General features: G+C 38.8%; 1 protein-coding gene across 2 annotated transcripts; it reads right to left on the reverse strand.

The window, feature by feature from the left end:
• Nucleotides 1-4,088: 4,088 nt before the first annotated feature.
• Nucleotides 4,089-24,242, reverse strand: fam83c (family with sequence similarity 83 member C). 2 transcript variants are annotated; one of them, XM_062416344.1, is made up of 6 exons: nt 24,081-24,242; nt 23,378-23,986; nt 18,343-18,510; nt 14,551-14,675; nt 8,220-8,444; nt 4,089-7,463 (listed from the first exon to the last, which is right to left on the reverse strand). In XM_062416344.1, the coding sequence occupies exons 2-6, from the start codon at nt 23,885-23,887 to the stop codon at nt 6,641-6,643; spliced, it is 1,851 nt and encodes a 616-aa protein (XP_062272328.1). In that variant the 5' UTR covers nt 23,888-23,986; nt 24,081-24,242; the 3' UTR covers nt 4,089-6,640. The 2 variants fall into 2 exon arrangements, with proteins under 2 accessions (XP_062272328.1, XP_062272327.1); XM_062416343.1 differs by having other exon boundaries at nt 23,378-24,242.

A 24,242-nucleotide genomic window follows, 5' to 3' on the forward strand; every position in this document is an offset into this window, starting at 1 on the left:
CCTCGAGATGACTTTTGTTGATTGATAATTGGTTAGCAGGCCACAATGTGCTGTGGTTAGTTTGTGTCAATGAGTGTGTGGGGAAATTGATCAACTAGTGGAATGAGCATGGGTCAGGGACAAAGGGTTGGCAAGATGGGTAGTTTAAAAAATATGTTTAAAAAACAGTTTTAAAAGCAGCATCAGGTTTGTTAAAATGTAGATTTTGTATTTTTGTTGATTTTATTGAAAATTTGAAATGACATTTGCACCATTTAAAAAAAAAAACAAAAGTAAGACTGAATGCTCCTGAAAATGTCAAATGGTGTAACCACACAAGAATGATAAATATTAAGTATTTTATCCACCTACAGTGTATTTAAGTGGACTTATACTAATAATTACTACATTTAAAAAGTATAAATGGTTCCTGATTTACGTGATTCCCCAGATTAAATGTAATATTTAGAACAATTGTACTCCAATACCTTTATTTAATATAAAAAAGTTATAATATAAGATCATGCCAAACTAGTTGATATGGTGTTTTATTGAGAATTGAGAAGTTTTTATGGTTACACCACATTTTTGCCATAATCCTCCCAATAAGTTGATGCTGGGTTATAAATTATTCATGTTTATTTTCACATTTTAACCCCTTTAAATTTGACTAAATGTCTTGTATTCATGGCATAAATTGAGCCTAAGAACAAAATTGAATATGCACGATAACCTAGATGGTGATGATCCACAGAGACTTTCATTTTGTGTTTGCTTCTTTCACATAAATAGATGTTTTATTCCAGGATTTCTGCTGTGTGGTGATATCATTTTCCAGTGTAGTTTTGGGACTTTATTTGTGCGCTTTTTCTTGAATGCTCCATTGTTCATATTTCTGTCCTTGTAGTCTTTTATTCTGTCACATTGTTCATAGCTCATGGCCTGTGACCGAGCCTTTGGGCTGGATTTCCTGAAAGGAAAACATACAGAGGCTCAGCAGGGAAAGGTGATCTCTAAACATCCTCGTCTCCACTGACCTCATAGAAACCACAAGATGGTTTTTGCATCACTTGTTCATATTTAATAAGACGAGAAGATCTGTCCGGAGGAACTTTGTGAAGTTCTGTTGAATCCGAATACTGAACAAAGTGTCTGTTTAGTGTTGTGTGATTTGGTTTTGAAGGCTGATCACAGTCATTCAACAGTGCAAAACTAAAACATGGCACAGAATAAAACACTAAAAGTCAAATGTCAGTCAGGTGTTTTTGTTTGTATTTTAGTGCTTTTGTTTATTAGTCCTCTCAGTGAATATGTGGAAAAGTGTGTCAGGTGTGTTTATGACAGAATAAACCAAACCGATATAAATTAGAGTAAATGAGTGCAACAGGATTCATTTAAATACTGTAACAGGCAGATAGAGATTTTCTATCATGTTTAAATCCATTTTTGTGAAACATTGGGCCTCATGCAAGAAGCCAAATTGATTATGGTGCAATCCACATCACAATCAATCAATCAATCTTAATTCAGGACACAGTGAAGGTCCATAGTAAAAAAACAACAACCAGACAGACATACAATAGATACATAAATATAATACATACAAAGGTCCACAATAGGTAAAAAGTTCACAGATCATCTGAAACAATAAGATGTTACCTATTAAGGTAATTTAATGTATATAATTAATGTAGTTGACAGTGATCATAAGTCATTTTACCTGAACATTGATACTTTGGAAGGATTTTCTGCTCATGAAACCCCCCTCATGTACCCCTTCTTTTATACAAATTTGAGTGCAGTGCACCAATGACATTAGGGAGAGCTGTAACACAAAATAGGCCAATGAGTATCTTGTGACTCTAATGTAACACTTCTTTTGTAATCTGTAATGCATATTAGCTGCAATTTTGTAGAACTCCTCTTTTATAAGGCATACTCTTCTGTGGCCAGGGAATGTGATGAAGATATTTGCCAAAGACTTTACTTCCAAGCACACACTCCGGAGGGTGCAGCAAATAGTACCTTTGTTCACATGTTCCGCATCTCCAACAGAATACAAATACATGCCACTTACAAACCATCTGTGTAAGGGTGAGAGCGTGGCTACGAGCCCTGTGGTGGGTTATTTTCGGTCCCAGCAGTCTGCAGAGATAACAGATCCCATCACTGGAAAATCTGAACCTCTCATATAAGTACTCATCAGGAAATGTTAGTGGGTCCGACCTGTCCCAAAAGACTCTTTCTCCTAACTATGAGTGCCTCATCATCGAGTATGTCGTTCAGAAATGGGCATGCCATTGACGAAACAGGACACAGGTGAATGGGACTGTGAATGCCTGTTATGACCTGGCTCAAGTGTCTACAGCATAAGGGAGACACACCATGGCAGTTAGTTAACAAAAAGGTATTTATTTAATCCAAAATAAACCAAATTAAAGTTGCGCCAAATTAGATTAAATGATGATGTGTGAACATCAGTGGCATCAGTAATGTATGTGATGGATGAGTGAATATGTGTGTGAGGGTGTTGTAAGGTGTGAAAATCAAAATAACTACAACCAAAACTGCATTTCTGAAAACCAAAAACCAAACTAAGGATGGGACCTGAGCAGAGAAGGTTAACCAGGAGGTCTGAGCTCTTGCACAGTCTACCCTTGAATGGAGAAGGAGTCTCTGAGCCCAGGTGCCTTAAGTCACTGCAATCAACCTTCACCTGCAAGGAAAAGAGAAGTTAACCACGCCCACACATGAACCCACAGGAGCATCACAGCCCTCATCACTGACTTCATTGAAATCACCTTTGCAACATCATCAACCATTTCTAATCATCTCAAAATCTGCAATTATAGATGTAGGGTATTCATCAAACTTCTGACAGCAATGTGAAAAGCAGTTTTCATACATAGTCGGATAATGACTATCACATGAAATAGGTATTATAGAAGTATATTTTATATATTAAAATGTTTTTTATATAAATCATTGAATTAATGACAGTAGGCTTCTTTACTGCATGCTAATAAACAATCAGAGTATCGAACGCCATAAAATAACAGTGAAACAAATGTATTTCCGATCAGAGTGACAGCTGACTGAACGAATTCAACAGGATGAACTAAGCCTGGCTGTTAGCCTGGTCGAGTCCCGGCTAAATTCAGCCAGGATAACCGGAAATCTTGACTCAATCCGCTATCTAGGTTTTTTGTGCAACAGCCCTCTGATCTGTGTGGAGGGATGAGACCGTAATGCTAATAAAATTAAAGAAAATATATTTCCATTGTGTTATTTAAACGACCTCATCTCATCGTGTCCTCTTTCTTTGCAGTGGATTACCAATGGAGAATTAGCACCACCTGCTGTCTGTCTCCTTATTCTCAGAAACTTGCGTTAATTAAAATGTTCTTTTCCTTACATTCTGGAAACTTGTTAAAAATGTTCACTATACTCGGATGGAAACCTGATTTATGAAACTCATTGTCTCACACCTGTTGCCCCAATTAGCCAATTAGGAAGTTGTGGAAGTGAACCTATAAGAGGGTTAAGCTGAGGTATTGTGACCTGCCCAGAAACTGGTTGCTTTTTTAACTGTCATGAACAAACCATGAAACTAATAAAGAAGTTTTATTAAATTCCTCAAGCTCCTGCTCTTGTGTGCATAAATACCTCAAGTTTGCTCTTTTGCATGTTTGATTTCAGCCCTTTTTTCTTTTTCTTTTAACCAGTGAATATCACATTTTATCTACTGAGCAACAGGAAATAGGAAGTGCACCAGCAGTGGAAATTAATACATGGTGAGTAAGGTTGAGTTCTGTAATTTATTGAAACAATTCTTTCCCAAAATTTCAATCTATGCCACGTTGTCACATTTTTTATATCTGGAAAGACAATATTGCATCTGTTTTTACATGTATCCCAGCAGATAATAACGGGGGGTATGGTCTGTTTGAATATGACCCCATTCATATATCTTTTTCTGTATTGTAATCAAAATACATTTGCATTACTGCCACACTATTCTCGGTGCATTAAAGTTAATCTCCTCAACCTTGTGAGACTCAAAACGTTTCAATGATTTTAAAGGTGACAAAACATCTGCGCACAACAGCTTTCAACTTCAGCTTTTTGCTTTTATTAAATTTTCAAGTTCATCTTACAAATTAAGACCAACTGAAATACAGAAGTTCACATTCTCCAGTAAAGACACTGTAACAAATAAAATTATATAAACAAATGCTTCCTTAAAAACAACCCAAAATCCTGACAGTCAGTTCATGTGCTTTATACAATATACTGCATTTACATATAGTACATAAAGTCCTTAGACAGAAAAAAAACAATACTAACAAACCAAACTGGTTCTGGAGTAAGCAGTAAACAAAAAACGCACACAAAATGAAAACACATATATCAAAATAATTGATCACTGTCAATCGTTATTGCTCCGGTTTTCATTTCCGCTCCATGCTGAGAAGGAATTAGTTTTAAAGCCCTGTAGTGCCAAGCGATGAAAAACTACTGTTCATCAGCACAATTCATCACAAAGACAGTCAATAATACAAGGATTATTAACAGTATCTGATCGCGGTTAATTAACACTATATACAAATTTACGTTTTTGAAAAAAATCCCTTAAAGAAACGTCTACTGAAGAACTTAATATTAATAATAATAAACGTATTTATGGGTATGAGAGCTACTGCAGTGTGTAAACAGTTTATCTGCTGAGAATATTTCCCACCTGCCTCGCCTCAAAAAGCCCTTCACTTTCTACATTTACACCTGATTACCCAGAATTGTAATGAGATACAACACCAGGAAAATCATTGCACTGCTTTCACTGTTACTGTCTACAGCGAGCGTGTTCCATGTAGCATCAGACGCTTATAATAGGCACGTGTGTACCTTTTAATTAACACTTATTTTAAAGTCACTGCAGATATTACTGTGGGTCTAAAATGTGTAAACCTGAAGGCAGGATGATTAAGGCACATGTACAGTATTATACAGGAGTGTTACAGGAACATTGTAATCGAAAATAAAATAATGTATTAAACGAAAGAAACAAACTTGGGGATGAAGAAGTTTTCTTTACATTGGGGTCATGTTTTTACATATTTTTGATTTAAAAACATTTCAAGACTTTGACTTCAGGACTTTTTTTGTTTGTGCTGTTTGATTGTTTCAATTATGTGTATGTATGTATTTTTGTTGTTTTCATGCTTCGTGTCTGGGGAAAAGAAGTCAGTGTCTCTCGAGGGATTTATTCTATTATTACAATTGCCATATATAAACGTAATTTCTACAGGAGACAAAGTTGACAAAAGACTGATAAGGTTAGTTTCTCTCTGTACCATGTGTGATGAGTGAGGTGCAGCCACTGACTCAGTTGCTAAAAAGCAAAGCGGGAATCAGCACTAACGTTAGCAAGCTAGGCTGTGGAATCATGTAACAGCATGACAGGCTCTCGCTAATTGTGTATGTTTAAAGGCACAGACGTCGGATATCGCTAACAGTACATAACCAGCGTTACATTGGCTGTTTGAAAAATAACTTTTTAAAAATAATATAAGATCTGCACAGTAGCTGCAGAATCATCATTTATATTTCCTTACTCAAAAAGTGAAATTTCAATTCAACTTCAAGATTATTGTATGATTACTGAGTTTAATGAAGAAAAAGGTAGTGGGAGACTCCACTGAAAAAATATGAAATCGTTAGTCTTAGCTAGCAATTTAATAGTTTTGAGCCAAAAAATTTACATTTTCTTTAACCTGAGGGCAATCTGTCATAATGCTTCAGCACACAGTTCAACTGCCATGTTACAATTTGACAGATGTGCGTTAGGACCAGGCGGGGAGTTCCAGTCCTCTGAAATGATGCCAACACAGAAGTAACTTAAAACTGCATTCTATCAAAAGGCCACCAGGGGGCGACCGTTTTGGTGTCAAAATCCGTCTCTATCCAAGTCTCAATCGCTAGTGTAAAGCCTTCTTCAATGCAGTATGATGTTCATTTGTGAAATTTTGGCCTCCCTGATTTTATATTTGACGATAAAGCAGGGTATGCATTAGGGCGTGGCTACGTGGTGATTGACAGGTTCAGGAGGGCGCCTCTTGCTCCTCCTGATGCCCATATAAGTAGAATCCGTGTTTTTATTTTTCCCAGCAAGCACCGGAAATTTTCAAGATGGTGCTGCTCAGATCCGATACTATTGGCTTCCAAGCAGTAGTCCACAAACCAATGGGTGACGTCACAGATGTTACGTCCATTTCTTATATACAGTCTATGGTTAGGACACTGATTTATGTAAAAATGTTGAGACTTTTAGTAACAACCTTGTTTTTCTTTTCTACAAATGATGACTCTGGAAGCTAGCGTCTCTAAAGTCAGATCAGTTTCAATGAATACATTTGTAAATGTACAATTTTTTTGTAAACTATGACCCCACAAAGAGTCACAACCTGACTGTACTTGTAATGGCTCCTCACATGATAACAGAGTCGATATCAAGAATCATGGAGGAAAGCAGACGAAGGACTGCCTGTTGATTTGACTTTATAAAAACAACCAAGGACACTTGGTTCTCCATGTTTTCACTATAAACATGTAAAAAGAGACACAAATGCAGAGAGTTTACAGATCAGTCTGAGCTCGTCACTTAATTAGAGGTCTTCAGCTCAAAGCGGCTGTACACCTGTCTGGACTTCATCTTGTTGTATTGGTTCACCAGGTCCAGCTTGCTGTGACCAAGCGTCATTCGCTTCTGGTCATGTCGGTTGATGAGCATGGGCGGGGAGACTGGTGGTGGCGGGCTCTGCTGGCTCTCTGGCTCTGTGGGACAGAGGTCTGGGCCCCCCCAGGGAGAGGAGCTGTGAGGGGAGGGTGGCCTCCGGAAGTTGAAGGTTTCTTTGTCTTTGTCTTTGTTGGAGGAGGGCAAGAAGCGCTCCTGGAGTTTGTTGAGGAACTGGTTGGAGGAAGTCCTCTGCCTGGGGGTGAGTTTGCTGTCGTTGGCCGGTGAGGGTGTCGGGGTCTTGGGGTTTGGGCTGGGGGTGCTGGAGGCGAGTCCAGCGCTGTTGAACTTGCTCGGTTTGTGGTCGTACAACCCCAACGCCTGGAACTTGGAGGAGGTGCCGCCTAGATTGGACCTAATGACGTCACCTGGGTTGGGCTTGCTCCACTCGATGCCCATCGGTTGACCGTAGGTCTGTGACGGTCGCTCAGGACCTGAACTGTGATTGGATCCTTTGCCGGAGGGGACTCGTGGTGTTGGAGTGACCTGACCCTGAGGGGTCTGGGTTTGTCCTCCTCTTTCTCCTCCTCTCCTGTCAGGGCTGAGGTGGGAATTACCGTTGGACTCATTCATGTCGTGACCTTGATTGACCTTGTACACCGTGTTGGAGGTCATCCCAGGTGCAGCTTTCACACTGGACACACTGTCACTGGAGCTGCTGGAGTGTTCAGAGCACACCTTTTCCCTTTGCCTGCAGCATGGAGAGAGAGAAAGACCAACAAACACAGTTAAGAAATCTATTACTTGTGAAATTAGATACAGACACACTCAGAAAATACTGGAGGTATTTTATAAAACTACTTATTTACGTTTATATTACAGAACACTACAAACAATACAGCAAATACAAAAATATACAACAGATTTTTTAGGAATATACAGCAGTTATTTCTGGAGCCTGACTGCAGGCCAATAGTAGCATACTGTATATGATACTTTACAAAAACAGAAACAGTATTTACTTTTTTACTAGAGTTTCAGACATTTTGTGTCTTAAAGCTGCAGTGTGACTTTTGTCTCCCCCTTCTGGCAGTGAGAGTAATAACATGTTTACGTCATAGCATTAGTCTACTCCGTTACTACTGCTGCAGCAGCAGCTGTAAAACAGTGGATAAACTGTCAATATCAGAATTGAATCCATTCAATCTGATAATATTTGGAATGTCTAGAAAAGCTGCAAGAATAAATAATTTTATCTGCATTCAAGTTAGCAAAGAGCTAACCAGAAGTCTGCATTCACGCATTCATCTTGTTAGCGAGGTAATGTCACACCCAACACCAGATTTAGCAGATTTGGCAGTGATGGACATAATGAGCATTGTGTGAGCTCATTAACTCAAGAAAATTCAAGATTAAATGAATGGAACAAAAAAGGCTATTATACAAAAAAATCGAAAGAGCAGTGATCTTTGAACATCTTAGTAACAAGACTTCTTCCTCTCAGTACCTGTCAGAGAATAAATCCAGCCCCATGCCCATGCCCATGCCGGGCCCCATCACGGCCTGGTACGACGGGAAGTAGGGCATCCCCTCCTCCTCTGGGTTGTAGAAACAGTCGATGATCTCAGAGTCAGCGTACAGACACCGGAACTCCCGGTCGAAGCTGTCGGCGATGCGACCTGAGAAATGCATCACCATGTTGCTGTGGACCTGAGCTGACAGCCAGGTGAAACTAGAGAAGAGAGAAGACAGAACAGGGTATTAAACTGGAAAAGCAGCATTTTCAGGCCCTTCAAGCACAAGTTCACAATTTTTCCAAGTCTGTCTTAAAACAACAGTCAGGAGCTCAAATGATGATTAAAACCTGTTTATCTTGCTGTAATTATTCCTCCTGTTCATACTGACCATTAGAATATCCCTTCATAATGCACTTACAATGGAAGTGATGGAGGACTAAATCCACAGTCCTCCTTCTGTGCAAAACAAAGTTTTTAAAATTTTGATCTGAAGCTAATATGAAGCTTCAGCCGTCTCAGTTAGTCATATTAACCGCTTATCTGCCACATTTACAGTCTATCAGTTTACAAATCACACCATATTCAAATGAAGCTTGACAACTCCATTGTGTTAACTCCCAATGGTAAATAGGAAGGGATGATGTGTTCTATGTGTCTTTGTAAATGTTTTTGTGTTGTGCTTCTTCATAAAAAAGTCAAAAACTAATAAAACTAAAATATTAAAAACACAATATTCACAAAATTGTGATTTAGACTTTGTAACTGATGTGTAAATGATCTCCCTCCACCTGCAGCTGATAACACTGCAGATCAGCCTGGATGAAGTGTTAACAATTTCCTGGACAGTGTTGAGTCAGCCGGGTGACTCATCAGCTTATCGACCAGATAACAGGTGCACCGACGCTGCAGAAGTGTGGCTGGCTGAGCAGTAGAAGTAATGCTTCATGGCTGAGCAGAGGACTCAGAGAAAGAGAAAAATACAAAATGTACTGACTGCAGTGTCTTTACCAGCAGCTCTGGGACACGAGGTGTCCAAAAAGTGAGCAAAGGAAGAAACCAAATATTTCATATTTAGAGGAAGGACAAGGGAGCTTACAAATCCACAGAAAGGAAACATATTCTGCACATTTCCATCTCTATATTTATATTCTGGGGCTCTATTGGAATATATTTGCATGATTGTAAAAACTCCTTCCATTGCAAAACCTCATAAAGACCATGACTCTAATCCTCAAAGTGTTTTCAAGCATCATGAAGAGCCTTTAATAATCTCTGCAGAGACTAAACCACATGCAGCCCAGCACTACATCAGGCATATTTAATATTCATGTATTTAAAAATTATATTTAAATAGTCCGAAAGCTGTTTGCAGCTTGCTGAGCTGTGAGAGACGCATGCAGAGAGTGTTTAACAGCAGCAGGATGACTGAGGAACCTGCAGGACAGCTTTCCTCTGTCATAACTCACTGCTTTGTTTGACAGATTTCACCCGAAGTGACATTCCTGTATTGTGAAATGTGTTTTGACTTGTAGTGATGAACCTACAGAGAATTATCAGTGACTCAGCAGCTTAAAGTATCTATAACATTTATTTCTATAATATGTCTTCTCTGTTGGTGAGCTGAAACTCACTACAAAGCTCTATAAAAAGAGGTTTACAGAGCGTTATAGTGAGTTTCAGCTCATTGTTTAGCTGTCCGGCTGAAACTTTACTGTTTTGGTTCACTCTCAGCGCTCTCATTGCGTTGTTTCCAGAGAAAAACACTATTATCTTCTGCTGCTTAGTAAGACTCTGTATTGACATGTATAATAAACTGTTTTTTTATGTAAAAATATTAAGACATTTTGTACTTTCTTTTGGATTAATGGATAACAGTGTATCTACTAAATATCAATGAATCACTGTTATTTGCTTTTCAAATAAGTTTATCTGTTTCAAATCGATTGGAATACATAATCCTCAGGTATCAATGTGTGACCCAGCTAAGGACGTTTAGAGTTAAGAGGAAGTTTGAGGATAGCAGAGGCGAGAGAGACAGAGAAAGAGGCGTGCTGTGGCGATAAGACAACATTTGCCTTGACTGAGCCACCTGGCAGCTCTCCAGACCTCACCCTTCATTCCACAGTCAAAGCGAGCATGCCTGACCCCACCCATACAGGTTACTCCACACCTGAAACCTCCCTTAATCTGCAGCTAAAAAACACTCATTTTAAGAAGCTTCGGAGCGGTAAAGAGAAGATACTGTATGATAATCAGAAAACCACCTACATGCATGGAAAAGGGAAGGAGGAAGGGGACATGAAGTGACTTTAGGAGGAAACCAGAGGGAAGCTGGTGACTCACCTGAATCACATGACTGATTGTACAAAGACATAAAAATATTTGCGGGTATGATGATCTCCCTCGTAAATATTTCTCATTGGTTTTACATGTAGTCATGAATAAGATGCTGGTTGATAGGCCTGTCAATATAACCAAAATGTTGGACCATTTTATACCACTGATATAATGATAATATAATAGTATAATAATGTAAGGGGGGGGTTGGAGAGTCGGCGCTACACTTCTGTAAAAACACAGACTACCACTATGGTTGGGGAGTTATTTACCTTTAATTCTTCTTCCTCTTTAATAGCCTCTTAGCTGCTAATGTGAAGTGTTGCAATACTGAGGTCAAAGGTCCAGTTCATGTATCATACGATAAGTCCATATATAGACATGACGATGTTGATAATTAGTACGATAAGTCGATGATTATTGTGACAAGCCTACTGGTTGATCTTGTAATTGTGAAGCCATTACTCAACAATAAAATCTGACTTTAAGCTGGTAAATAGCAGCTACATGCAGCACATTACCATATTCACCTGACTATAAGACGATTTTTTTTTCTGCACAAATTTCGGGATCATCTTATAGTCAAGGACGAGACAGAGTTGCACTACAGGTTATTTGTAGCCTTAATGTTGGCTAATGAGTTAATTCCAGTCTGTTTATAGTCAGTCAGCACTATAAGTGTTCGTCTCTTTTAAGCCTGCAGCAGTTTCTGAAGGCTTTTTCTGTCACAGAGGAAATGAGGTTACAGTGGAAATGATGCCTTGACTGCAGAAACACAGCAAGGATCTCACTTCACTGCTTGATCTGCAAATAAGTTACGTGTATAATTTCTGTTTGCAAAGAAATCCTGTGATGCTGAGGAGAGCAAAACTCAGGAGAGACTCAGCAGTGAGATATTTCCCCATCAGGAGCAGCTGAGATTGTCAATAAAATGAGAACAGCTGGACCACTTGAAAAGAGCCTTCATCTGGTTAGTCTAACCCATTGTTCCTCACCAACCTTAGTTTAATCAGCAGGTGGCAACCAAGACACAGGAACATGGGAGGAGTTGTCACATTTATTAACTGACAAATAGCCCGAACTGTGCAAACACTGTACTGCTGGGGATCTCAATGCTTCTTGGGTACATTCACACCTCTACTTAGTGCTGCCCACTTGTAATCAAATCACCCTGGACACGTTTTAATGCCAGGTGTGAACACAACCCAAGAGACGCATCGGTAATTAGAGAGCCATAATTAAAATATCAAACAGTAAATGTGCTTTGTAAGGTCTCACATTAATGAGGCTGGACAGCAGTTTGCAGTGTGAAGTGGAAAAATAAAACTGTCATCATCAATACTCCCTTGGGCACTATTTGCCTCCACTGGTGCATTACACTCACATTTATACACCACAGTATGTGTACACACTGAAGTGCAAACATCCAAAGAAAGTAGGTCAACCGCAGTTAACAGAAGAAACCTACGAGCATTATTCAGATCTTTAAAGTACTGAACCGAGAAAAGAAACTAGAGCTGCAACCATTAGTTGATTATTTATTTACTTTACTTTGCTTTTTGTGATTTTCTGTTATATCCTGTTCTGTTGAATGTTAAACGTGGTCACATTCCCAGAACTTGAGGTGTGAGAGTGAATGAAGAGAGGGAGAACAAAGCCGTGAATCAGATGAATGAAATGTTTTTTTTTTTATCACAGCAGTTATTTTCTAAAGCACACTAACTCCTCCTCATAACCCTGCAGGAGAGCAGAGTCTAGATAAATACACCACCACACATTCCCAGTGGGTCATAAGTGATGATTGAGAGGGATTATATTTGTATGAATCTATACATTATTTTATTGGATGTAGGAAAATCCTGCATAGTATACCTTTGGAAGAGACTAAAACGACCTGTTAATAGACAGAGGCTGAACTGAGGGGCAACATAAAGGGCCAGTAGAAGATAAATAAGGAGTTTTTAACTGGAAATCATGCAAAGATATTCCAGTAGAGACACAGAATATTAATATAGAGCTAGAAATGTGCAGAATATGTTGTTTAAAGTCTCCCTCCACTCAAAAACATGTTTTTCTTCTAGTTCCTTCAGCTTGCTCTCTTCTCTGTGCAGAGTTAGTTTTCACATTCATTTGCTGAAGAAGGAAAGTTTACTCTGTGTTCACCTTGAATGTCAGTTTAACAAAGTTTAACACGTGTACCTATGAACAGGATTTATGACATCACAGCCAGTTTAGAGCCAGCCGTGGTCCGGGAGGCAACTTAAACACGTGTGATGTTTAAACTTGAAGACTGCAGTGCACAAACACTGAGAACGGACTTTACAGTGAAGGAGGAAAACTTTTAAAAAAACAAGGAAGAGTGAGCATATTACTCCGGTTTTAGCTGCACTTCATTGGCTCCCAGTATCTTTTACAATAGATTTTAAGCTTCTTTTACTGGTTTTTAAAGCTCTAAATGGTTTATTGGGGAGCGGCCGACATCGCAGACTCTCAGAGTATAAATACACACAATTATGCGGACAAGAAAACAGGAAGTACAGCATTCTTTAATTATGCTGCAATGATGGAATAAACTACCTAAAGCTCTTTATATATATGAAAACTTATTTATTTAATCTAGCTTTTCTTTTTTCTTTTACTATTTTATTTCTTTTATATATTTTCTGTTGTTTTATTGAAATTTTTAGCTAGGACCTTGTGATTGGCATTTTAACTGTTACTAATTGTTTAATTGAGATAATAATTAATAATTATTACTGTGAGCCCTAAAAGAAACATGAGCAATGCAAAAAGCTGGAAGTCAAAATGCAAGACAAGCAGAAAGAAGAGACATTTCTACAGTAAACGTATAACAGTGAGATCCAGTAAACTGAACTCCACACTCACTAAACAAGCACTGCTGTTCGGAGCGTCTACTTCATCTACTTGCTCGTGTGTAGCTGTAATTATATCTATTACTCAGCTATTCTCATAACAGTTTCAGATGCAGTGAAGTCAGTCGGCAGCACAGCACCGGCATTGTTACAGAGCTTTTCCTCCTGTCGTGTTAGTGCTGCTTATCAGCCGGGATGCAAACTAAATGTCAGGCTATTAAATGTGAGCAATCCACTGTTGCTATCACGCACCTATTTCTATGTTCACACTTGTTGCATTGACTCCTTCTGTGTCTCTTTACTTCTGTGCTTTCTCAACCTTTCTTAAAGATCATCAGTCTGTGAACTTCTTTTTATTTCAGAGTACGACGCCGACGAAGAGCTGCAAAACTGAAGCAGCTATTACTTTTTTAATTCAACATCTTCCTCTTTCTTGTTAATAGCTGGTGCCTATATTACTCATAATGCAATTTGGTGGGAATTCCCCCTTTAAATGCTTCACATCGGGGGGATTTATACCTCAGATTGTGTTTTGTCGCTCTCCTTCAATTTAAGGTATTCTCTGAACTATGTTATATAGTAATTATATATATACTACTAATTACTAAGCATGTTACCCTGGGTGGAAGTCAGACCGTCTGATGCAGGCGCAAACGTTGATTGAACATTTGTATACATCGCTGACATTTAGTTAAAAAACAAACACATTTCCCAGAATGCAACAAAATGGCTTTCATGAACCCTTCCCTGACTGCTATATATTTCCACATCAGTCAAACTCTATGTCCACAGTTTGTAGTTCAGTTTCTGTCCTGGATTGTTTATACTTTGAAGAGTTTGAATGATGGATTTCTATTATTCAAGATCTCCAGAATGACCTACAGAACAATCTCTAAAGAATGCGCCATAATGTTTTTAGAGTAAATCCTTCAAAAGTCTGCAAATAATGTTATCTGAATGTGACTGAAGGACAAATAAGGTAAAGTAAAGTAAGGGGAACAAATGAGAAGGTTAACTACACGCTTAATGATTGTTAGCACGCGTGTTTGTGTGTGTGTGTGTTTGTGTGTGTGTGTGTGTGTGTGTGTTCGTGTGTGTGTTTGCTCCTCACCTGTACGACCCGGCGATGACCTCTTCACAGTCGATGATCATAAACTTCTCCAGGACTTGACCGGTGAACTTCTTGCCGCTCTTGGTGCAGTATGTGTCTCCGCACACGCTGCGAATACGCATGTTCTAAACACACACACACACACACACACACACATTTCACTGTTAGAAGATTTCTGAGACACATCATGAAGAAATACAAGCTGTAAATTCTTTAATTCAACTGGAAAAAACAACACACTGTCACCTGTTGCTACTGTATGAGAGGTGCGTTCAAGAACACTTGGACATTCTAATATCTGCGAATGATCACTATGTTTTAATTGATGATGAAAATAATTGTAACTTGCAGAATAAGTATCAATGATGGCTCCAGGACCCTAACCCTAACCCTTCTCTTGGTCTTATATTACAGTTAATTTAATAATTTTTAGGTTTTTGAACTGTGCGTTGGACATTTTTCACAATTGTCAGATGTAGGGGTTTACAGTAGGGGTATAAACCAACTTGTGTATTTTAATTTAAAAGACACAAGCATCGATACGCAGACCTTTGGATCAGTCTAAATGTAACATGAACCTGCCGATGGCCCAATTACAAAGTTATGAATCGGTCCTCTAGTGAGACTCGTCACAGTAACGTTAAGATAGTGCTCTGCTTGCGATAACACCGACATGATTTATAATGCACCTTCAAGTCTGAAACCCAAAGTTTGGAAGAGATTTGGATTTTACAAGAAGAACAGAACACTAGATAAAACCATTGCAGTATGTGAGGAGTGTAAAACAGCACTAAAGTCTGACTGTAACAGGACCAGGGACGTCACTAGGATTTTATGTTCAGGGGGGCTTAGACCCAAAGTAATTCTTATTCAAAAATAAAATCTTTGAGATATACAGAGCTCTATGAGCGATGTGCCACGCTCACAGTATACCAGAGCCAGGTGCTAAGAGATGGCATAGTGAAATTTGACGAACACACATATCAGTAGTGCAGTATACATAGGTATTATTATAAGGTCCCAAATTTACTTGCGCGATGATACGTATCAACATTAATTGCCAGACAGAGATATGTTCTGACGTACTGATATCTTTTAGCATTTTGTGAACGGACGCAAAAGCTCATCGGTCACAATGCAAGCGTCAGGCATTCTGTCAGTTTCCTTCAATTTAACGTTTTCTCTGAATTATATTATATAGTAATTAGTAGTTTTATTCTTTGAACTACAGTCATCTGTAACTACATTAGGAACACGTGCAATATAATTCAATCCAATACAACAGCTCTGCTATAAATTCTGCCCTTTTTTAAGGAAGTTTATACATTATCAGCTTTTGTTGACATTGCCAAAAAAAGTGATATTTCTACTTTGTTTATTACTGAGGTGGTATTAAGTGGTGGTGGTGTACTTGGGTGCATTAAATTGCACCCTAATACACCACAATCACTAAATAATAAACATAAAACAGTATTTTCACCTTCTTGTCAAAAAATGTAGTATAAGCTTCATAAATGTAGATTTAGAGTTGTTTCATTGGATTGAATTAGATAGCACAGGTTAAACCAGTGAGTATCTTATGTAGTTAACTTGTTCTCTGAACTTTATTTTATAGTAATTACAAATTATATAGTATTATACAGTTAAGTAGTTATATTCAGTTTTAGTAGCATCACGTTTTTGTTGAATCTGCCTCACTCTCTCTCTTCAGGACTGCTGAATGAGAAACATCTGAGTGACTTAATATTGACGTTTTGTAACATCAGCTGATAAAACGCGCAGCACCGCAGAATTTTACACATTGCACCGCTAATATCAGCTGTTTAGTTGGAGCCGTTCATACTCTGAGCCGGTTAGCCTGAAACTTGTTACTATAGTAACGTCACAGTTACTCAGTCAGACAGTCGGACACAGCGGTTCCGACCAGTCGTCCTGCAGTAAACACCGCTGCAGACGTTGGTTGAACATTAATATACAGGAGGAGCATGAGGCGCCCTCCTGAACCTGTGAACTAATCAACCTGTCAATCACGACGTAGCCACGCCCTAATGCATACCCTGCTTTATCGTCACATATAAAATCAGGGAGGCCAAAATTTCACAAATGAACATCATACTGCATTGAAGAAGGCTTTAAACTAGCGATTGAGACCATAAACACATTTTGAAAACGTTTACTGAGGTTAGAAATCAAGTGAGAAGTTGGTGAATTCTCCATTGACTTGTATAGAGACGGAAGTCCTTTTGACACCAAAACGGTCGCCCCCTGGTGGCCTTTTGATAGAATGCAGTTTTAAGTTACTTCCACATTGGCATCATTTCAGAGGACCGGAACTCCCCGCCTGATCATACCCCATCAAATCATATCGAATCGTTCGATTTTTAAATATATATTGTCCCTGAATCATATCGTACTCCATGTATCTAAATACGTATCGGATCGTCTTATATTGGAGAGATGCACACCCCTAGTTTATAGACAAAACAATTAATAGAGAAAATAATCAGCAGATTCATCAATTAGGTAAGTCTGCATCTAACAATGCTGCTACTCTGCTGTCTGCAAAAGGTTAAAATAACACTCGCCAAGGCACATGATGGAGCAGGCAAACAAGAAGATCCTTTATATGTCCCACCTTAAAACACACACACACACACACACACACACACACACACACACACACACACACACACACACACACACACACACACACACACACACAAACACACACACACACACACACACACACACACACACACACACACACACACACACACACTTTCACGCTCCAGTGTGACTTCTTGAAGTCAAGTGTAGAGACGACTAACTGCTGAGTTTGCAAAATACTGGAATATATTGAAGCTGCAATCATTTTTGAGTCAATTAATCATTTAGTTTTGAAATAATGAATTCATCACCAACTATTCTGATAATCGATTTGAACATTTCGAGTCATTTTCAGCTTCTTGAGTGTGAAAATATTTTCTGGATTTCTTTAGTGTTATGTGACAGTAAACTGAATATTTTTGGCTTGTGGACAAAAGTAAGACATTTGAGGATGTCGTCTTGGACTTGGAATTTTCTGACATTTAATGGAACAAACAAACGATAGACTCACTGAGAAAACAACTGACAGATTCATTGATAATGAAAATAGCTGTTGGTTGCAGTCCCAGTCTATTTTATATGAAATATAAGGAGTGATTTCATAGTAACAGATCTGTGAGGAACTAAAGATACATACATATAAAACACATCAACATGTTCCAGACATTCTCATCATTTACAACACATGCTTAAAATAAAGTTAAAAATAGAGATGGATCACAACAAGTATACAAATTAGCACTTGTGAAATGATATTGCACTTGTGTAAAAAATTATGTAATAGATGAATAAATAAATAAGTAACAAATAGTATTGCACAAAGTGGTGCAATATTAGGTTGAATGTTACATAAGAATGTAACATAAAGATGATGAAAAGTCTGTCTAAAAACACACAGGAATCTCTCCAATAGCTGTCACAATATTTCAGTCTGAACTAAAGTGAATATCAAACCTACACTGATGGCTAAAATTCATTCATAAAAAGGAAACCATCATGTAATTTTCCCTCCTTCTGTGAACTTTTGCACTTTTCTCCAACTTTCAGCCTGAAGCTGTTAAAGCAGAGACACAGCAGATCTTCAGTGTTTGAGCTGTAATAATAACTCAGTCAGGGTGGAGACTGTCTGGGTTCAGGTTCACTAAATGTTTAAACTGGTAAAACTGGAGCGTGTGTGAGACTTACACTCAGGTGCGAGTTGTGAATATCGAGCAGGGAGCACATCTCTGTGAAGTAGCTGAGGTTCTTCTCGTCCAGCAGGATGTAGACGGGTACTTTGCGTTTGCTGGACGCCTCCATCAAGTCACACAGCAGGTCGACGTCCGTAAACACGTCCATCACCAGCGCGATCACCTGCAGCGGCCAGGAGACATGAAGATTTAATGAGGGAGGACCTCGTCATCTACAGATATACAGCTTTAACTGTTTCATATTGCTTATAAGGATCAATGAGGTTGTTTTAGTATAAATTTAAAGGGTTAAAATGTGAAAATAAACGTATGAATAACTTGCACACATTCTTTTTTTGTGGACCCAGCATCAAATTTCTGCTTTTAATCCATTTAGAGAGAATATATTAGAGGATTATGGCAAAAATGTCTAAGTGGTGTAACCATAAAAACTTCGTACCAAATAATTCAACTTGCTTAAAAACACTAAATTCTCAATAAAACACCATATCAACTAGTTAAGCAATAGATGGCAGATAATTAATCAGCCATGATTTGGATAATACATTTCTGTTTTCAGCTTCTTTTCTCTCTTTTACATCACTGTAAATTAAATATTTGTGGGGTTTGGGGCTGTTGGTCGGAAAAAACAGGCATTTTTAAAAGGTCTGCATAGCGCCCACTCTCCAATCCCCCCCCCCCCCCCCTTACATTATTATACTATTATATTATCATTATATCAGTGGTATAAAATGATCTTCAAATGACAATAATATCGTTAATTGCAATTATTTCTGAGAAAATATATCGTCCAATAAAAGTAGTTATCATGGCAGACCTACCTGAAATGAAATGAAATGAAATGAAAGTGTAATATGTGTTACACACAGCAAGAGTGCATTCATGTGCACGTGAGTATGTGTACAATTTACAAACACACATACACACGCAGACATGTTCATGCCCACAGGCACATATATGCACACACATATATACTGTGTGCATGAACATGAGTAACACTCATGAAATAACCGAAAGCTCCTCACATTATGTTTTGTAACATGATGACTTTTTTACTGACATTGTAATATTCATCAGTTGTAGGACTTTTGTTTTCTTTTAACAAAAAATCAATTAAGACATCCACACTATGAATCATCCACCAGCCACCAGACTCTCAAAAAAGACAAAGAAGAGAGAGATAATCACTACACTCTTTTCTGCACCGGCTCCCAGTTTCTTTAAGAATTGACTTTTGTTATGGAGATTTCCTTAATTAAGGGTGAGAGAGAAAATCATGAGTCCAGTAAACGAATTTAAATCACAAACTAGTATTTTAATATATATCTTGTACAAGATGAGTTCAACACACAACACGTAAGGTATTGTACAAAGAACAGAACTGCCTGTATAAAGAAACAGAACCAAATTTATAATCTCTTTCGTGCTCATCCCACACCTCTCTGAGAATCAGCTCATTCTTCTAAGACATAACAAGGCCTCACAGGTGGTGTCTTATCAGCCTTAGTGGAGCCCAGTCCACAGCACTTCCACACACTATGAGAGAGATAGACAAGGACATGCTAACAAGGCCTAACACAGGTTAACACAATACTGAAATGCATATGTATATAATGAATATTATTTCTCCACTACACATTAAAGTGTTTTTACTTGTTTTTAAAGCTGCTAAAGGATCAGTTCCTCTAAAATAACATATATGAGGGGGGCAGAATGTGAGGAGCACTTTTCAGTATGTACACAGACAGAGTTGAAGCTCATTTATTGTTCTAATCTGAATTTGAGATAAGTGAAATAAACAAATGTCCGGCTCTGCTAACCACCAGCTGACGACCTGCTTCCACAGTCATTTGATCTGAGAGCTGCTGACTGTGCAGAAATGAGCCACAAAGAGGTCAATGTCTGAGAGAAAACTGCTCATCCAGCCTCGGCATATTTATAAGGATTAAACAGCTTTAAATTCCTCTGATTTACTGTATGCTTGTTTTTTATTTTTACTGTCAACAGACTCTTCTTATTTGACTGCTCAGTACTGATAACTAGTCAATACATTGAAACAGAACGAGTTAATGATTACATATGCTTCTGTTTTGTTTGTTTTTTTAATGGCCGTCACAGCCGCCATAACTGGAATCAAACTTTTTCCGATCGTAGGTCAGCTGCTGAGTGAGAGACAGAGCGAGCCGTCGTCCTCGGGGCTCAGAGGGAGATAAGAGCTGATCAAACAGGACGGCAGGCCGCGTGTGGTAGCAAGCAAACCAACGGAGAGAGGAATGAACTCAGTCAGACGAGATCAATGAAAAACAAAAACACCCGTCTGACCATGTTTCTGTTTATTAAGAATAAACTCAATACATGTTTAAAGACCAGTGATGAAAAAACTCAGATCTATACTGCAGTAAAAGTACCAATACAGTAAAATAGTCCATGTTAAATACTCCATTACCAGTAAAAGTACTGCAGTATTATGAGCGATGTAGTATGCAGTATTACAGTAAAAGTACTGCAGTATTATGAGTGATGTAGTATGCAGTATTACAGTAAAAGTACTGCAGTATTATGAGTGATGTAGTATGCAGTATTACAGTAAAAGTACTGCAGTATTATGAGTGATGTAGTATGCAGTATTACAGTAAAAGTACTGCAGTATTATGAGTGATGTAGTATGCAGTATTACAGTAAAAGTACTGCAGTATTATGAGTGATGTAGTATGCAGTATTACAGTAAAAGTACTGCAGTATTATGAGTGACGTAGTATGCAGTATTACAGTAAAAGTAGTGGTTTGGTCCTCTGACTGATATATTATTATTATGACATCATTAGATTATTAATAGTGAAGCATCAGTGTTAGAGCAGCATGTTACTGTTGTAGCTGCTGGACTTTTTCTCTAATCTTTGATTTTTGCTGAAATATTGGATCATTTGAACATTTATTGAAATGAAAGCATGTGAGAAGTTTAGAGGGAAAAATCAGTATTTGGTGAAGCTGTTAACAACTCATAGACATCTGAAATGTGAGCCGACTACACACTGCTTTTTGGTTTCATCTTTAACAATGTGTTGTATTTTAAAAGCTTGTTATATTATCCATTGTGTCAAATCTGCATCTGAAAAGTAACTAAAGCTGTCAAATAAATGTAGTGGAGTAGAAAGTACAATATTTCCCTCTGAGATGTAGAAAGTAGCATCACATGGAAATACTCATTGAAGATGTTAAATATCAGCATGTTAGCATCGTGGCACTAGCATGACTGCAGTACACAGCAGGTGTACTCCCTGTTCATGCCCTCCCTGCAGGCCTACTCCTCAACCTTCACACCCACAGTATGTTTTCAGAGACAATCTTCTTTCCGTGTCATTAAGCAGCTATCTCATGCATCAGGCTGCTGAAAAACTGATTTATTCTACTTTTTCTAAATTTGAATTTAAATATTCTTTCATTGAATTTAACATGTAAAGAAAGTCTGTTCTTGTGTCTGTGTGCGTCATCTTCACACTAACCTCTATGAAATAAAAGTTGATTGATTAATTGTTTTTCAGTGAGTGTGTGCTGGAGGTTTGAAGTTTATACTTGTGTAAGTTTCACACTGGACCATGACTGACTGCCAAACTGGTTTTGATGCTATAAATCATAAGTCCACGTCTTAAAGGACAGGTTCAAGTATTCAAGTCTTAAAGCAGCAGTCAGGTGTCAATATGAACAGTAAAGATGTTTTCCTCTCTGTAATCATTCATCCTGTTCATACTGACTATTAAAAGATCCACAGTGTTTCCACACAGAGTCATTTAAAAGTATCTGATCAGCTTCTATTGAGCTTCATCAGTGTGAATTAGTCATATCAAGTGATATCTGACACATTTACTTTTTAGCATCAGATTCCCTCTTAGTGTGGATAGAAGATGAAGATTTGACTCATTCAGACGACTGAAGCTTCATATTAGCTTCAGATCAACTTTTAAATCCATGTTTACACAGAAGGAGGACTGTGGGTTTAGTCCTCCATCACTTCCATTGTAAACATTATGAAGGGATCTTCTAATGGTCAGTATGAACAGGAGGAATCATTACAGACAGATAAACTGCTGTAATGTTCATTTAGGCTCCTGACTGACACACTTGGAAAACTGTGAACTTGTCCTTTAAACTGGAAGAGGCGAGCTCAGAGAAACTTTCCTCCTATAGCAGAAACATGTGAAAACAATCTGCACAGAGAACAACTGCAGGAAGAAGAAGAAAAACAGACTTGAATCTTGCTATTTCTGTCCAGTCGTGTCATCGTGATTGATGAATAACAGTAGACAGGCTATTTAACTCTTTTAAAATTGGACTAAAACCTTAAAACCTTCTAGTGTGTTTAATTTAAATAGGCACATTTATGCATCATTTAGTCTAACCTATAGTGAATGATATGATGTGCACTACTATGACCCCAGATGCTTGACCTATATTCTACCACTGATTCACTTTTAGATTAGTGTTTTATATAGGTGTCATGAACCATATACAGTGATAATGTATGTGACTTTAAACTGTCCTCCTTCATCTCAGAGAGAAACATTACATGTTCCTCTTGTATGGCAGCTACAGTCACTCTTTTCTTTGCAGATCAAGACGTGTTGCATGTATACTGAGCTCATTAAATACAACAACACACTGTTAAATATTAAACCTGTTTTGGCTTGTGACCTCTCACAAAGTAAACATGTGTCTCATTGTCATGTCTGAGAGACGTAAACAGCTCCACCAAAGAGACATTACTTCTGTATTTCTGACTTCAGCAGACTTGTGATTGTAATGGAGTATTTTTACATTCAGGTACTTTTGCCTAAGTAATGAATCACCACTGAAATTATTTAATCAATTAGAGAACAGATGTGTAACTGCAGGTCAAACCTCTCAGCATGCATTTCTGAACATAAAACATTTCTTTTATGCAACTTTATTCTATTTTAAAATACATTTAATTACTTTTTGTGCACAAACCGGTTGCTGTAATGTAACTGGGGCTGTCATGAGTGTTTTCTTACCTTTTTGGCCTTGTTGATGAGAGATCTGATCAGGTCTTTGACATTGTGAGACTTGTCTCTCTGGAAGTAGATCTGAGTCTCAGACGGACCGTATCTCACCGGGGCGTCCGGCCAGCCGAGCTCCAGCATCGGCGGCTCCTCGTCGGACATCATCGGGAAGTAAGTCCCGGAGGTGAGCTCGGACACGGCGTCCCCGTCCCCGAAGTCCCGGTCGTTGGGGCCGGTGCCGTTACTCTCAGGGCCGCAGGTCTTGGCTGCATGCTGGGTGATGTAGTTGATCTCCAGCGGGGAGAGGAAGTTCAGCTCCCGCTCCTCGGACAGCACCCGCCGGTACTCCTTCTCTCCGTGCTCCAGCAGCGCGTCCGTGGCCAGACGCGCCGCCTCGTTGTGGCTGAGCTCCAGCGTGGAGACCTGCCGCCACGGGTTCTTCACCTCCTCCACCCGGGAGGCGAGCTTCCCCAGCGGCTTCCTACCGTTCGTGGACGGCCTCAAGCCCTCCGAGCTGATCATGGTGCTCCGCTCAGCAGGATTACAGTCAGAGCCACTAAAACACGTCCAGCTGTCCTCTAATGAGGCTTAATGAAACTTAAAACCCCGATACAGGTGCAGCTGAAACATTACAGCAAATAAGACACACTGATTACTACAATAAACTATAATATACTATAATAAATACACACTGGAGTACTTCTATAATCCAGACCAGCAGCAGCAGTATCCTCCGCGACAGTGAAATGGTCCTCTGCTCTCCAGTTCCCGTCCTGTCACTGAGTGTGTGTGTGTGTATGTGTGTGTGTGTGTGTGTGTGTGTGTGTCTCTCTCTCTCTCTCTCTCTCTCTCTCTCTCTCTCTGTGTGTGTGTGTGT

Source organism: Scomber scombrus, chromosome 3 (assembly GCF_963691925.1).
Source record: "Scomber scombrus chromosome 3, fScoSco1.1, whole genome shotgun sequence".
Lineage (NCBI taxonomy): Eukaryota > Metazoa > Chordata > Actinopteri > Scombriformes > Scombridae > Scomber > Scomber scombrus.